At 44.7% G+C, this 15203-nt stretch overlaps 1 protein-coding gene across 1 annotated transcript in view; it reads right to left on the reverse strand.

The window, feature by feature from the left end:
* The window catches only part of PDHB (pyruvate dehydrogenase E1 subunit beta), a 73448-nt gene extending 58534 nt beyond the window's left edge, over positions 1–14914 (reverse strand). The window contains exons 1-2 of the mRNA XM_086939061.1: positions 14753–14914; positions 14612–14671 (exon numbers count right to left, since the gene is read on the reverse strand). Coding sequence (XP_086795187.1) covers positions 14612–14671; positions 14753–14788 — 96 coding nt within the window. The 5' untranslated portion in view covers positions 14789–14914. The remainder of the gene's footprint in view (positions 1–14611; positions 14672–14752) is intronic.
* Positions 14915–15203: the final 289 nt, after the last annotated feature.

Below are 15203 nucleotides of genomic sequence, written 5' to 3' on the forward strand. Positions count from 1 at the left end.
AGTCCACGAGCGAGAACACCCACCGGATGGAGACGTGGGCCGCTGGGGGGGGCGCCGGGCGTGGTTGCACCTCAGGCTGAAGAGGAAATCGGGACAGCTGCCTGCTGTATCCGTGTTATTGTTGTAGGAATAATCGTAGCACGTCTAGTCATCAGGACATGCGTGTGCTGATCAGTCTGAGTGTGACATTAAAAGGAAAAAGTAAAGGGCGCGTGCACACAGTTTTCTAGGGCAGTCAGAACACTCCCAGCGCCAGTGATCACACGGGGAGAGTTTGCATGTTTCATATTGGCGGGGCGGAGGGGCTTGGTCGTGCCGGAGGATATTGCCGATAAAGAAAACAAGCGCTTGTGTATAGAGTAGCGGATAAAAGCGGATATGGAAGAACGCTACATTAAACAAGACGGAGGGAGAGAAGGGGAGGAGAAATGCAACACGGCGGGCAGGGGAGGGGGCGGAGCGGGGTGAGGGAACTGATGTGCACGCGCTTTTAAGCTCAATGCGCATGCGCATTGAGCTTAAAAGTCACGGGCACTGCAAGGAATCGCCACGATTCCTTGCAAGTTAGTTAAAGAGTGGTTAAGCCCCCATAGTCTCGCAAGCTCGATGCGCATGCGCATCGAATAGCGAGACCTAAAAAATTATAGAGGAGATGAAAATGGGTGTTTAAGTCGTACATGTCTTCCTTGATGATCATATATTGTGCTTGCTGCATTCACATGTCCAAAATCACCAGTCACCTCTGTTAGCAGTAGTCAATTACTTCAAACCGGTCACATAAAAACATATGCTAGAACTATTGTTTAGACGAAAATACAGCCCACTCTGATAAACATTTCCTTCCGGCCAAGCAGCCCCTTCCACTTTATAAAACACAGCCCAAGGTGCAGGATCCCCGGGGCTTATTAACAAATAAAGCCTAGACGCCTTTCTGAAACTGCATCAGTTTCAAAGTATCACAGCATTTACTGCTGTTTTATTTTTCTTTTGTTGCTCAAGTGTGGTACTTCTGTGTCCATCCCATGGAGGCTAGGGTGCACGCAAAATTGTTCTCATGTTTCTGGCAGCCAATCAGAGTGCTCCCTCCATTCGGACTCCCATGGGACTTGGAGCTCCCACAAGAGCCCAAATGCCAAACTGAGAAATTAGTTTTGCCCCCTTAATATCTTAAAAACGACTGCATGGATTTACACCATATCACAACAAGCATTGGCATAGCCAGTCGGTCTCGCCTTTGGGACCTTATAAGTGTTTAGTTATGCAGCATAATATCTTTGGTGCAACAACATCAACTGTTGCATGGCTAAACACTTATAAGGTCCCAAAGGAGAGACCTATTGGCTATGCCAATGCTTGTTTTTTGTAGTATGGGTGAAACAATGTGCACACCCTCAGACTAGTTCAATTAGTAAGGACTGTGGCATGGAAGACAGACGAGGATGGTGTTCAATTATTGCAAAACTGTGCTCACTTGTATCCTACCTGGCAGGTGCTGCCTCGTGTTAGTGCGAGGGATAATGCTACTCTGATCCATACTACATCTGCTGTGTGTGGGAGAAGCGGGTAGTGTTGCTGTCTGGGCTGTCCCGCAACATAATTTTTTTGTTATCCTTTCTTTCACTTTATTCCTCAAAATACAATTGAAAGATGATAGCTTGTTTACCATGATCTTTAAAATTGATAGTAAGTGCAAGAACAATTTAGTCGTTTATGTCACTTATGCAACACCATTCCAAATCATTTAGGAGCTAAGAGTACTGCTAGATCAAGTTCTACATCACACCCGAGAAACTGCAGCACCTACTTCCCAAAGTCACTGATGTAAAGAAAGGATGGTCTCACAGTCGGGGCGCGGCTGGTCCATATTGGCAAGGTAGGTGGAACCCAAGGCGCCAATTTCGTTGAAACATCTAATTTCAATTGCACGGAGTCCCCAACAATGCCAGTTGCTGACAGCTAGTGTAGGCCCTCCCATGCTCTCGTTGCCCAGGTAGAGACGATAACTTGATATTAAATGAAAGTACAATTTAGTAGTTTATGTCACTTATGGAACCCCATTCTAAATCATTTAGGAAAAGTAGAGGGGATTGGACATAAACATTTAAAGAAGTCTGTCATTGGCGGCTGTGTTTTAGGATGTATGTATTTTTAGCAAAAGAGGTGATTTGCTTTGACGCCCGCATTCAAGTGCGATTTACATCCCTTGGGAGCTAGACTATTGTTGCCTTGGTAGCTGGAAGTGTCTGAGAAAGTGTTTGTCTGCTGCTCCTGAAGCCCAGGTGTTGAGGTGGGACCTCAGTGGCTATCCAGGAATCAGACATGATTGTCCAGGAAAAATATGCACAGCAGATTATTTTGTTAGGTACTCAAACAACAAGCGTTGGCCAATACAATAGATTGCTGCATTAAAAGGCCCCCGGTTGGCTTTGACAATGCTTGTGGTCACGGGCATGTGAATTCATGTTTCAAGATGCATGAAGATGCATGTAAATGTAAATGCTAGCATTTGTAAAGGTCACAGCTACCTCTGGATTGGTGTCCCCACGATGGGGGCCGTCGGGAAGATTAAGCAAGCTATTGCCCCGAGCTAACCTGCCACCGGAGCCGGGAATCGAACTGTGAACCCTGTGGTCCGGAGTCAGGCACCCTGGCCGCTGTGCAACACCTCTTCCTCAAACATGCATGCATACACACACAAATGGCCGGCATTCTTGTGATAGGTTTTCTGTTGAAGGAACCCCCTTCCAAGATGGTTGCCGAAGCGCAGACATAACTTGGTGGCGCATATGCCTGCATGTGTCATGACACATCTGCCTTCACGCATTATGACAGGTGCACATGAGTCTTGGTGCACGTGTTGTGACAAATGCTTGCACAAACGTCATGACGCATAGTTGCAATTTTTAATTTACAGTTTTAATATGGAAGACGGACCTGTAAGAATTAAAAGTCAAAAAAGTCAAAAAGGAGAGAGTGTGAAGCGCAAAAATCAAAGCGAGAGGCCAGGGAGCAAGTTGCAGCTGCTAAGCCCGGTGTAAAATAAACAGTAAGAACAGGATGAAGGAATGGAGGGGGGGGGGGGGGAACAGCAGGGAGTTGGGGAGGGAGTGAAAAATTGAGCATTCAAAGGTCAGGAAACCGATACACTTCCATGGATTTTCTCAATAACAAAAACATGCAAATGAACCTACGGTGTTGGACAGATAGCGGGATTGAGAATCATCGAGGAGCATGCGAGTGAAAAAGAGAGAACAGGTAGGTGGGGAATAAATAATAAGCCACACATGCACCCAAGGTAGCGTTTAGTAACAAGTAAATAAAGACTGCAGTCAAGTGTGCCTACGGAGGATGCACTTTATCCAACCAGGGCATTTGGAGACTGAACTGCTCCTGGGTGGGGCAACATTAGGACAGGCAGAAAAGCCAGCGAATAAATAGCATAGAGCTGAGATGGACAACAGAGTTATCCAAAAATGGGCAAAGAGCTGACCAAAAGCCCACTCTGAGCATGTGACGTGTATTGAAAACAATAGGTCAGCCTTCGTCAGGCAGCTAAAGCTGTCTGTAGCCAATACCTAACAAGCCCAAGATTGCTGTTCACCAGGAGCTCCAGGCGGAGTAGAGTATTTAAACTGCTCAGGATCACATATGCCGTCTTTTGCAAGGTTTCTTCAGCTGGGACAGCAGAGCGAAGAAATGACCTCCCCTCAGCCACACCTGCAATTGCGCATATTGTTGAGAACCTGCACGTTTGACTGCAGTGAGCATCAAACACGGAATGGCTTGTGAATGCAAAGCTGTGCTGCCAGCCTGGTTTCAACACTGTTGTCAATGGGAGGATGGCTTGTCGCGGTCATGACTCACTTATGATGTATATGGCAAACATTTGACAAAGTGCCATGCTATTTCAGTTGGCATTGTCACTAGGCTCGGACTCTAGCCCAACAGGAGCTAAAAAAAGATCTTGGAAGCAACCAGTTGAAGGGCTGTTGGAAGCCTTGGTATTTACTCTCCTTCTGGGCGGGGTGTGCCATTCTGCTACACACAAGTTGCTTCACCCTATCTAAAAAAAAAAGAAAGCCTCTCACTTTCTGAAGGGTGATCAAAGTGCGTCTCCGCCTCGTCTTCAAGTGCTAACTGGGGCACCGTGACTTCCTGGAGAGGAAAGCGTGCAGCAGCGTAACCACACTGCACTTCTGAGCCGGGGCTCCTTCCCGGCAGTGCTGACCCCCTTTAGAAAACAAGCCCAAGAGTTGTGTGTGTGCGCACACGCAAAAAAAAAAAATAATAAATTTAAAAAAAATAGACGGTGAGCGCACACACAACGGCAAAAGTGAAAGCAGGCTGGCAAGTGGCAAATGGCAGCTGTGCAAGCGTGCGCGTAACAGCAAGCTGGTGGCCGCCAGAAGCCTGTGGGTAGCACTTTGAGAAGGAAGTTACTAAATGTCTCGCCAGAGTAGCGCATGTGCTGGCTCGGGCGAGACCTAAAAAGCACAATCTGTGTAAATGTAAATGTATTTATATAGCGCACTACTTACCCGGAGGGTCCCAAGGCGCTTCGACCGCTGCGAAACCCTTCCTGGCTTCCCTGAGAGATGGTCCCTTACTGGGTATCTCCAGGGTGAGACCAGGCATCCCCGGCGGTCTGGTGGGGCCGTTAGTGAAGATGAGGCAAGCTAATGCCCAGAGTTGCCGAGTGTGATCGCTGATCAGAGTGGGCACCGAGGCGAGAGAATTATCGAGTCCGCTGACCCTGGTCCAGAAACCTGCCGCGCCGGGAATCGAACCCTGGTCCCGGGCCGTCCTCTGCTCTCGGGTCTGCCGCCTCTAACCAGTGAGCCACACTACTCAACCAAAATGTAGCTTCCTGTCAAATTTGGTGCAATTCTGTTTAGCAGTTTTTGCTGTAACCCGTCTAAAAGAAGTCCCCGGAAAATGCATGGGAATTTTGCATTTTGGGGACCTTCTTTTTTCCTCGGCCCCACTAGACGGATAACCTTGAAACATTGCAGGAAAGCGCTGATGTGAAGTATATATTTTTTAGGGGGAGGGAGGGCGGGGGGAGCAGAGTGTTGTACAGTTGATCGATTGAGTGAAGTAGTTAGGACACTGGAATGGCATAGAGTAGACTGTTGTAGAGTTGAGTAGAGTGGCGCTGAGTAGAGTGGAATAGAGTAGTAGTGTGTCGTAAAATAAAGTGGAATAAAGTGGCATAGAGCATCGTAGAGTGGAATGGCATGGATTGGAGCACAGTGTCGGCGAGGCATAAAGACAGTGGTGCAGAGTAGACTGGAGTAGAGTGCAGTGGTGTATAGTGCATTGGTTTTGAGTAAAGCGGTGTAAAGTGCAAAGACAGAAGAGCGGTGTAGAGTAGAGTGCAGTAGCGTAGCGTGAGGCTGCATACAGTAGATTGTTTCAGAGTAAATAGAAGTGGGGTAGAGTGGAGTGGTGCAAAGAAGAGTGTAGTGGCATAGAGCACAATGTGGCAGAGTAAAGTGGCATAGAGTGCAGTGTAGCAGAGTAAAGTGGCATAGAGGGAGTGGTGTGGAGTGCAGTGGCAAAGAGTGCAGTGGTGCTTAGTAGAGTGGAGTAGAGTGCACTGGAGTAGAGTGGCGGGGAGTTAAGTGGCAGAGAGTGCATTAGTGAAGAGTGCAGTAGTGTAGCATGCAGTGGAGTAAACTGATGTAGAGTGCACTGGCATCGAGTGAGGCTGCGTACAGTAGATGGTTTCAGAGTAGATAGAAGTGGCATAGAGTGGAGTGGTGCAGGATAGAGTGGTGTGAGTAAGAGTCCTGTGGCATAGAATGTAGTGGCATATAGCACATTGTAAAGTGGCGAAGAGGGGAGTAGTGTGGAACAGAGTGGCAAAGAGTGCAGTGGTGCTTAGTAGAGTGGGGTAGTATGCACTGGTAGAGTGGTGCAGATCAAAGAGGCGTATAGTTAGGTGGCGTAGAGTGCACGTTATAGAGGGCAGTGGTACACAGTAGATTAGAGTGGTGTAGAGTGCACTGGAGTAGAATGGCAGAGAGTGCATTGGTGTAGAGTGCAGTGGAGTAAAGTGACGTAAAGTAAAGTGGCATAGAGAATATTGGTTTTGATTAAAGTGGTGTAGAGTGCATTAGCATGGAGTGCAGTGGCGCAGAGTGCACCAGCATAGAATAGAGTGCTGTGGCGTGGTGCAGGGTAGATTGCAGCGGTGAAGAGAGGAGTGGTGTAGAGAGGAGTGGTGTAGAGTGGAATGTCGCAGAGTGTAATAGAGTGGTATTAAGTGCAGTGAAAAAGAGCAGAGTGTTTCAGAGTAGAATACAGTGGTGTAGACAACAGTGGCATATAGTGGTGTACAGTGCCTTGGTGTAGAGTACAGTCGAGTGCTGAAGAGTAGAGTGCAGTGACATAGAGTACAGTGGTGTAGATAAGTGTGGCAGAGAGTGCAATGTTGCAGAGTTGAGTGCCGCAAAGTGGAGTGCCATAGAGGGGAGTGGTGCAGAGTAGAGTGGAGTGGTGCAGGGTACAGTGCTGTAGCACAGAGTGTAGTGGCATAGAGTAGTGCAAAATAAAGTGCAGTTGTGTAGTGTCAGAGTGCAGTGTTGCAGAGTAGACTGTTGTAGAGTGCAGTGGTGTATAGTGCAGAGGGATAGAGAGCACTGGTGCAGAGTAGAATACAGTGGATTAGAGTGCAGTGGTGTAAAGTGCTGTAGAGTGTTGTGGAACTCAGTGCAGTGGTGCAGAGTAGTTGTCATAGAGTGCAGTGGCGTAGAGTACATTGGTTTAGAGTAAAGTGGAGTAGAGTGCATTGACGTAGACTGCAATGGTGCAGCGTAGAGTGCAGTTTCACAGAGTAGATTGTTTCAAAGTAGAGTACAGTTGAGTAAAGTGGACTTGCGTGGAATGGTACAGAGTACAGTGCATTGACGTAGAGTGCAGTGTTGCACAAAGCGGAGTGAAGCAGAGTGCTGTGGTCATAGTAGAGCAGTGTGGTGGTAGAGTGCATTGGCACAGATTAGAATGGCAGAGAGTAGAAAGGGGTAGGCGGGGCGGCACAAAAAAGATGCAATTTCTTACACAATGCAGCAGCAAACTGGCTAAAAGTAAAACATACTAGGTGGCAACCACCTGTGTTCTTCAACAACACACCAAGAACTGTCTTAATTCATTAAGGCCTTAGACTGAGCTTGTTTACATACTTCACAGCTGACAGAGTGTTCGATTACAGGGGTCAAACCCAATACTGCTCCTTTGGTAAACAAGGTTAAAACCGTAAGACTGTTACAATGCATCCTTGTTGCAAGTATTCGCTGTTGGTTTCTCAGCTTAAACTTCAGATTTTAGAGCCAGAGTTATATAGATTTCATCATGGAGAAGAGATAAAACATCTGTTCACAAGCAGGTCCCACTAACAATTTGAACTGTGTTAATTACGGATACACTCATGAAGAAGATTGTATAGACATTTCTGAAGAAACAAGGAGGTGAGGAAATAATTAGAGAGCTAAACAGGCAAATAAGCTAGATTCATGTACAATGTGAAGAAAACGTAGTAAAAGGGTGCTCATTTGCTGCCAGGAATGTGCTACTTATAAACACTGAAATGCAGACAAAATTGGATAGTTGAAATTCATGGACAAATAACTATGGGTGAGTTAACGAATGATGGTTGGGTGCTACCGGACTAAGTATAATATTAGTGATAAGGCCAGAACATAAGCAACATCTTATGTTTGCCATTCCTGTATAAAGAGAGACAACTGTGTAAACGGAAAGCATTGGCTACGCCTGTCTTACCTCCTGAACTACGAGAACTGGCATGCAAGCATATGAGGCCTCACCAAAGTAAAAAAAAAACTAAAAACGATGTGCTCTAAGTGGAGAGTGAGGACTGGACCTGAGACTTTCTGCTCAAAGTTAACTAGGGATATCAACGAGTGACTAAGTTGCAGGTCTAAGCCCCAAGGGAATAACAGTGCTTTAATCTGCACCTATGATTTCAACCAAGGATCATAACCCAGAATTTGCCTACCATAATGCACTATGCATCATTTAGTATTGCAATGTGATTAAAGTACTTGCTTTAATGGAAAGACAAATGCATAAATAACAATTGATGGACAGAATGCAGAAACAATGTCAAATATTCACCCCCAGTACCGAGATCTGAGGCTAAACCCATTGTTTTTTTGCACGACATGCAATTCCAGTTTGGAACCAGCCATATGCAAATCAGTCTTGACCCTGCCCAAACTGCCAGGCCAGGTCCTCCCTGGACTGGAAACAAGCATCCCGGGACCAGTTTCAGGGTATCACCCCACATTGCAGGGCTAGCTTGACTACACTGGCATGGTGAGCTAGGAAGGACTTAGCTTAGCAGTTCGGTCTGGGCTGTACCCATGAGGAGCTGGTTTAAAACTGATTTGCATATGGCTGCGTCAAACTTGGGTGGCTCTGTGAGCAAAAGAATGGATTTAACCAAGATCTCTTTTCTGGGAGTGAATGTTTGACATTGTTTCAGCATTCCGTCCATCAATCAAGCTCTTTTTGGGAAACAATATCTATCTTGTTAATTACAGCAAGAAATTGCTTTTCACATACTGTTGTATCTGCTATTACCTATAGTATAGTTCAGGGGGGTTATGAACGTAGTATGTTCTCTATCTCCATGACTTGACATCAGCTGATGTCGTCATGGAATGTTCATGCGTTACTTATGTGACGTCACCGTGAGTGTCTGACAGTTGACAGCTGACTCTCACGGTGGACGCCGTTCTTCTTTCTGTGCCCTGCGGGCCCTTGTTATCCATAAATAAATATACCTAGTTAACTTTGTGTGGCTGTAGTCTGTCCACACTACAATTGGCGACGAGGGACTTCGGACCTGAAAGGGCCTGTGGGTGATATCGGAAAAAATGATGCGGATTTGATTGAAGAGATCCCCAATCAACGTGACATGAAAGGAGAAGAGTCGAGGAAAAGAAATATAAACAAAGTGAGTACACGTGTAACGGATGAAAGGCGCCGCCTGTGAGAGGAGCAACGCTGAGTGAGCTTGAAGGAGCGCTACTATAACGCAAAAGGAAGCGGCTGCGCATAGTGATCTGCGCTGAGTGGAGTGCCAAGAATAACGCTTGGGTCGTGTGAGCAGGCTATAGATCTGGCAGAGAGCGGAGAACATTGGCACAGCCGGCGTCACAGTGCTAAAAGGTACTGGCTGAATACCTGAGAATTTGGCGCAGATTCCAGTCAGTGGCAAAAGTCCATTGTGGGCGCAAGGAATCACCTCAGCTGTGCGCGTGAAGCATGCTGGGATAGGTGATTGAGAGGCTCATTGGACAGCGGCGGCACACGTCATCGAGCGTGAGCTGCGTGCGGCCATTTTGAATGTAGTTTTTCTTCGTGTGGCAAATAAAACGAAGCGGAAAACGATTACAAGGAGCGCTGATGCGCAAATAAGGATCTGTGACAAACCAAAGGGAGGAGTAAACGGAGTGAGTCAAAATAATATAATAAAAGAAATGGAAAGTAAACAATGAAGCAATTACATTAGCAGGAAAAGGAGAAATTCAGTAATAAGTGAAAGCATAGTCTACTTACAGGAAAATAAAATAAGATATATGATAAATGTAAGTGGAATTGAAAAAGGAAGGCAGAAATAAGGAACAATATAGAGGAGCAGACTACTTGGGAATACCTGATAAAAACATTTGAGGAAAATATGGCACAAACAAATAATATATGTGCACCTCCACGTTTTCTGGATGAGCCTGGGAAACCCACAATGAAGTGGAAGAAATGGGTTAGAGCATTCGAAAACTATATTGTATCCATTGATGGCAAAGCGTTTGATGCAGAGAGGAAATGTTCACTGTTGTTTGGGTTACTAGGAAAAGCAGGGCAGGACGTTTTTGACAGCCTGCCCGAATATGAAAGTCCACCAGGAACTGTTATACCCTTAGATGAGTATCAGGAAGCCTTGAAGAGGCTAGAGAAGCAATTTGACGAAGAAAATAATATTATGGTAGCAAGGCACAAGTTCGCTTTAAGGAAACAGCAAGAAGGGGAAACAGTTGATGAGTATATTGCGTGTCTAAGAATCCTTGCTGTAGAATGTGAATATGAAGAAATGACTGATGTGTACATAGGAGATCAAATTGTTTTCTATTGTTATTCGAAAAAGTACAAGAGAGGTTATTGGCTTGCAAAAGGCCAACCTTGCAGGAAGTAATAGATATTGCAAGGGGAATCGAGAGATCGCTGGTGTCTACAAAAGAGTTGTCGCTTGCAGGAAATAACAGTAATGTATTTTATTTGCAGGACAGAAAGAAAGGTGAAGGTAAAAGTCAGGAGAAAAATTGGGGTGAAAAAAAAGGGTGGAGGTAAGCAATTGAGTTGTTTTAGATGTGGATCTACAGAGCACCTAGCTGATCACAAGAGCTGCCCTGCAGTTGGTAAAAAATGTGTAAAGTGTAAAAAGTACGGTCATTATTCCACCTTATGTAAAACAAAAAGAGTGAGCGGTAGTATGAACCTAAATACTGTGGGAAGTTTTGAAGAAGAAATGTGTGCAAATATTGTTATATGTGTCGAAATTGTGGATGGTAGAATAAAGGGTCCCATTGGGGATGTAAGGATTGGGGAGGTTGAGCTGAAATTCACTGCGGATTCTGGGTCTCCCATAACAACCATTTCAGACAGCCTGTTTAATGAAAAATGGAGAAATGTTGGACTGACTGAATCAGATGTTAACCCAAAAGCTTTTGGGGATAAGGAAATAAACATGTTGGGTTATTTTAGAGACACAGTTTGCTTCAAAGGAAGAACAATCGAAACGAAAGTCTATGTGGCAGAGAAGGGGAAAATATTAGTGGGATGGAGAGATCTAGCCCAATTAGGAGTTGTTTTAAAACCTGGAGCCAAAGACCCAATTATCTTAAGTGAGGAATGGGTGAACAGTGTGTGTGTGTAGAGGAGAGTAAAGTTGACTTAACACAAACTCTTGACAAACATAAGGATGTGTTTAAAAATGAAATAGGATGTGTCAGGGGTTTTAGCCATGATATTAAACTGAAAGAAGGAGCCATACCATGTAAACATAAAGTAAGGAGTATTCCTTTGTCCATAAGGAAAGAGTTAAAGGAGGTACTGGAGAAATTAAAGAAAGAAGGAGTGATCGAGGAAGCAGATGAGTCCGAATGGGTTTCGGCCATCGTTGTATCCAAAAAGAAAAAGACTGGGGACATTAGGTTGTGTGTGGACCTGAGGTCACTAAACAAAAATATAATTGTAAATTGCCATCCCCTACCAAAAATACAAGACATACTCCAATCAGTATCAGGTTCAAAGTACTTCTCATTAATTGATTTGAGGGCAGCATACCATCAGGTGTGTCTATCGGAAAGGTCCAAGAAATTGACTACGTTCATCACGCCATTTGGAGCGTATAGGTATGTGCGACTTCCATTTGGTTTGGCATCCTCTTCTGGTGTTTTCCAGAAACTAATGGACAACCTGTTTGGGGAAATGAAAGGTGTAGAAGCCTTTCAAGACGACATTCTTTTACATTATGAGACTGAGCAGGAACATTTGAGACTAATTGAAAAGGTGTTGGAGGTTCTCAAAAAGAAAGGCATGACTGTCTCAAAGGACAAATGCAAATTTATGACAAATGAAATTAAATATCTGGGACACGTCTTAACTGCAGAAGGAATCAAGCCAAAAGATGATCTTGTGAAAGCCATAAGGGAGGCTCCGGAACCAAAAGATAAGGAAAAACTGAAATCATTCCTTGGCCTATAAGCCACTGATATATATGGTGGATGGCGAAGGTAGAGGAAATGGAAATGCCAGCTCAAGACTGATAAGGTTGATGTCAAAACTTCAAGAATTTAACTTTAGAATACTGCACATAAATAGGGCAAGAACGGTAGAGTGGACTGTTTGTCACGCTTACCCATACAAAGTCAAGCAGAGGAGGTGCAGGATGACACAGAATGTGTGGTGGCACTCATAGATGCAACAAATATGTGTGAAGGGTCCATAACAGAAAAAGAGTGGCAGGAGAGCATGGAGAAAGATACAGTACTAAATAAAGTGAGCACATATGTACGATCTAAGTGGCCGCCCATAAGGAACTTGCAAAATGAACTGAGAAATTACCAACAGGTAGGCGAGGAACTAACGTTGGAGAGTGGGTTCTTAAAAAGAGGCTAGGTCTTTGTGCCACCATACGGACTCAGACAAAAAATAATAAAGCTGGCACACAGAGGACATCCGGGCAACACTGCAACTAGAAACATCGTAAGGATGCATTATTGGTGGCTGGGAGTGGACAGTGAGATTAGAAACTACATAGATATGTGCGAGCAATGTTTGAGGTCAGATAAACATTGGAGGGTGGAAAAGAACGAACTACAAATTGTGGAAATCCCAGATGGACCCTGGGCGAAAATCGCAATTGACTTTGCAGGACCATTCAATCTGTTGCCAAATGAATACAAATACTTGATAGTAGTGACGGACTATTACTCTAAATGGGTATGCTATAAATTTGTGAATGCAGTGACAACTGAAATAGTCATAAAATTTTTGAAGAAAATCTTTGACAAAGAGGGTCAACCTAAGGTCCTGGTGTCAGACAATGGTTCGCAATTAGTCTCCCACATGATGAAGGAGTTTCTAGAGAACTCCGGTATAGCTCAGGAAAAAACACCACTCTATAGTCCGAAGAGCAACGGCCAAGTTGAAAGAATGAACAGGTACTTCAAAGAAGGAATACAAATGGCCATTGCAAACGAAATGGATGTGAAGGAGTACATAAGAGAGAAGATTAACACGTACAACAATACACCAAATGAAACTACAAAACAAACCCCATTCTTCTTAATGAGAGGCAGAAGGTGTAACAACATCATGACACCTAAAATAGGAGGATGGAAGGGAACTAATGTGAAATCGACAGAAATATGTGAGGAAGAGCTCGAAGTGAAGGAAAACATTGAAAAAAAAAACAGATGAAAGCCAAAGAATACTCTGACATGGTGAACAGGGTGAACGAAAAAGGTGTAACACCAGGAGAATGGGTGTTGGTAAGAAAACCTGGATCTATAAACAAGGGTGAATCTAGATTCAGTAAACCTAGGAAGATCTGTAAGACTACTAAAGGAGCTGTGTATATGGAAGGAGAAGGGTGGCAAAGCAAAGATGATGTAGTGAGACTGAAACAAGGTCAGGAGAAGATAATAATGAAAAATGAGAAAAAAGAGGATGGTAGATGTGATGATAGTGTGCTGGAATGGGAAGACATACAGGAAACCCCAGACCAGCCGCATGTTGATGCCAGACCCAGTTGTTCACCTCAGGTTGGAAGAAGGTCTGGGAGTTCTTGTGTAGAAAATGCTGACTTTGCTTTAGACCAGGAAGACCCTGTGGAGTGCCGAAGTGAAGAAGGAGTTAACTCCTCCGCAGCATGCATGAGGGACATTGCACCCACACCTGTGGGGGGTATAATATCCAGAGGGGGTAGAGTTGTCAAATTGCCAAAGAGATTCCAGGACTATGTGATGGAATAGAAACTGTTTTGTTATCAAATGTGAAGGAAGGGAGGTGTTGTATCTGCTATTACCTATAGTATAGTTCAGGGGGGTTATGAACGTAGTATGTTCTCTATCTCCATGACTTGACATCAGCTGATGTCGTCATGGAATGTTCATGCGTTACTTATGTGACGTCACCGTGAGTGTCTGACAGTTGACAGCTGACTCTCACGGTGGACGCTGTTCTTCTTTCTGTGCCCTGCGGGCCCTTGTTATCCATAAATAAATATACCTAGTTAACTTTCTGTGTGGCTGTCGTCTGTCCACACTACACATACTCACTCCAATTATCACGTCTGTGTCAGTACCATACCATAACAAAACTGTCGTTTATGCCTGGAATGTGCCCACAACACTAACCCCAATAATAAATGGACTGACCACTAAATTCGAGCTCTCGGTCGCGTGCTACTCGCTGTAAAGCACTTCGACGCCTCATCTCTTAATGCACTGAAAAGCTCCAATCCCTGCCACGAACCCTTTAGAAAGAAAGGCGACATACAACTCCCCTGGATGCTGCGCACTTCATTCTAAAAATGCTCAACCTTGGGGAGTATGTGTAGCCTCTTCACCCGCCCGTATTAAGAGAATTGCATAGCTATCAACCTTGAACAGTTTAGGTGTCACGAAAATGACATTCTTGCTACCACTTCAAGTAAGCTCTTCGTGAAATGCTGTAAGCGGAGTGAATAATTACGATGGTCACTGCAGGGTAATTATCCCTACATGGAGAGTAACTTGTACGTCGGGCTCTCCAAGTGAGGGTTATGGAACACTATGCATATTCCCTTCTTTGCACGAGAAGCCAGAGTTCTTCGAAACATGAAAATATGATCGTCCGATACAGACAACGGCAGACAACAGCTTTAACCGCAATCAAAAAGATCTGAAGTAACATAGGACAATCAAATGCGGTAATCAATATGCAGTTAATAAAATAAAAAACACAAGCTATGTCCACATAGATGGAGTACGCGCATCAAAAAGGTGACTTATACGGGGCAGAAGGCACTGTCATCACTCTGTACCTGGATTGCTCTGGGCCCACTCACGTGGAAACGTCTCCTTAGCAGCAGAGACACTTGAGCCTGTAAGCGAAACACAAGCGGCAGTTAGAGTCTGATATGTCCTTCGGGAGATAGACTGCAAGACCCTTTCTATCCTCTCACCTTCCCAGCGCAGAAAACCTTCCTGACAGCCGCCATCTTCACTGTATGCCCTCTAGCCACACCAACTAAGCAACCTTCCAACACAGAACCAATCACAAGCGCCCATGCTTTTCTTAGAGGACCACGCCCACGTATTATGCATCTAGACAAGTAACTGCTTTCCTTTTCATAGCGTCCTGGGCGGCATCCATTATATTGTCAGGCAAATTGCATTAAAATAGGTCCGCCTCTTCCTAAATTAAGTTTAAAGAGGGCGGCCATTTTGGAATGGGCTTATTCTCTTTCGTCCAACAATTTTTCTCTACAACAGATTTCTATCCTGCACAATGAGATTTTTTAATGAAAGTAATGAGACATACAATTCACGTAGATTTGAAAGCTGCTAAGCAGGACAACGTATAGACATAAAGAACAGATGCTCTTAACGGTGCGCTAGGCTGTAACATAGATT

The sequence above is a fragment of the Lissotriton vulgaris genome, chromosome 9 (assembly GCF_964263255.1).
Source record: "Lissotriton vulgaris chromosome 9, aLisVul1.2, whole genome shotgun sequence".
Taxonomy (NCBI): domain Eukaryota; kingdom Metazoa; phylum Chordata; class Amphibia; order Caudata; family Salamandridae; genus Lissotriton; species Lissotriton vulgaris.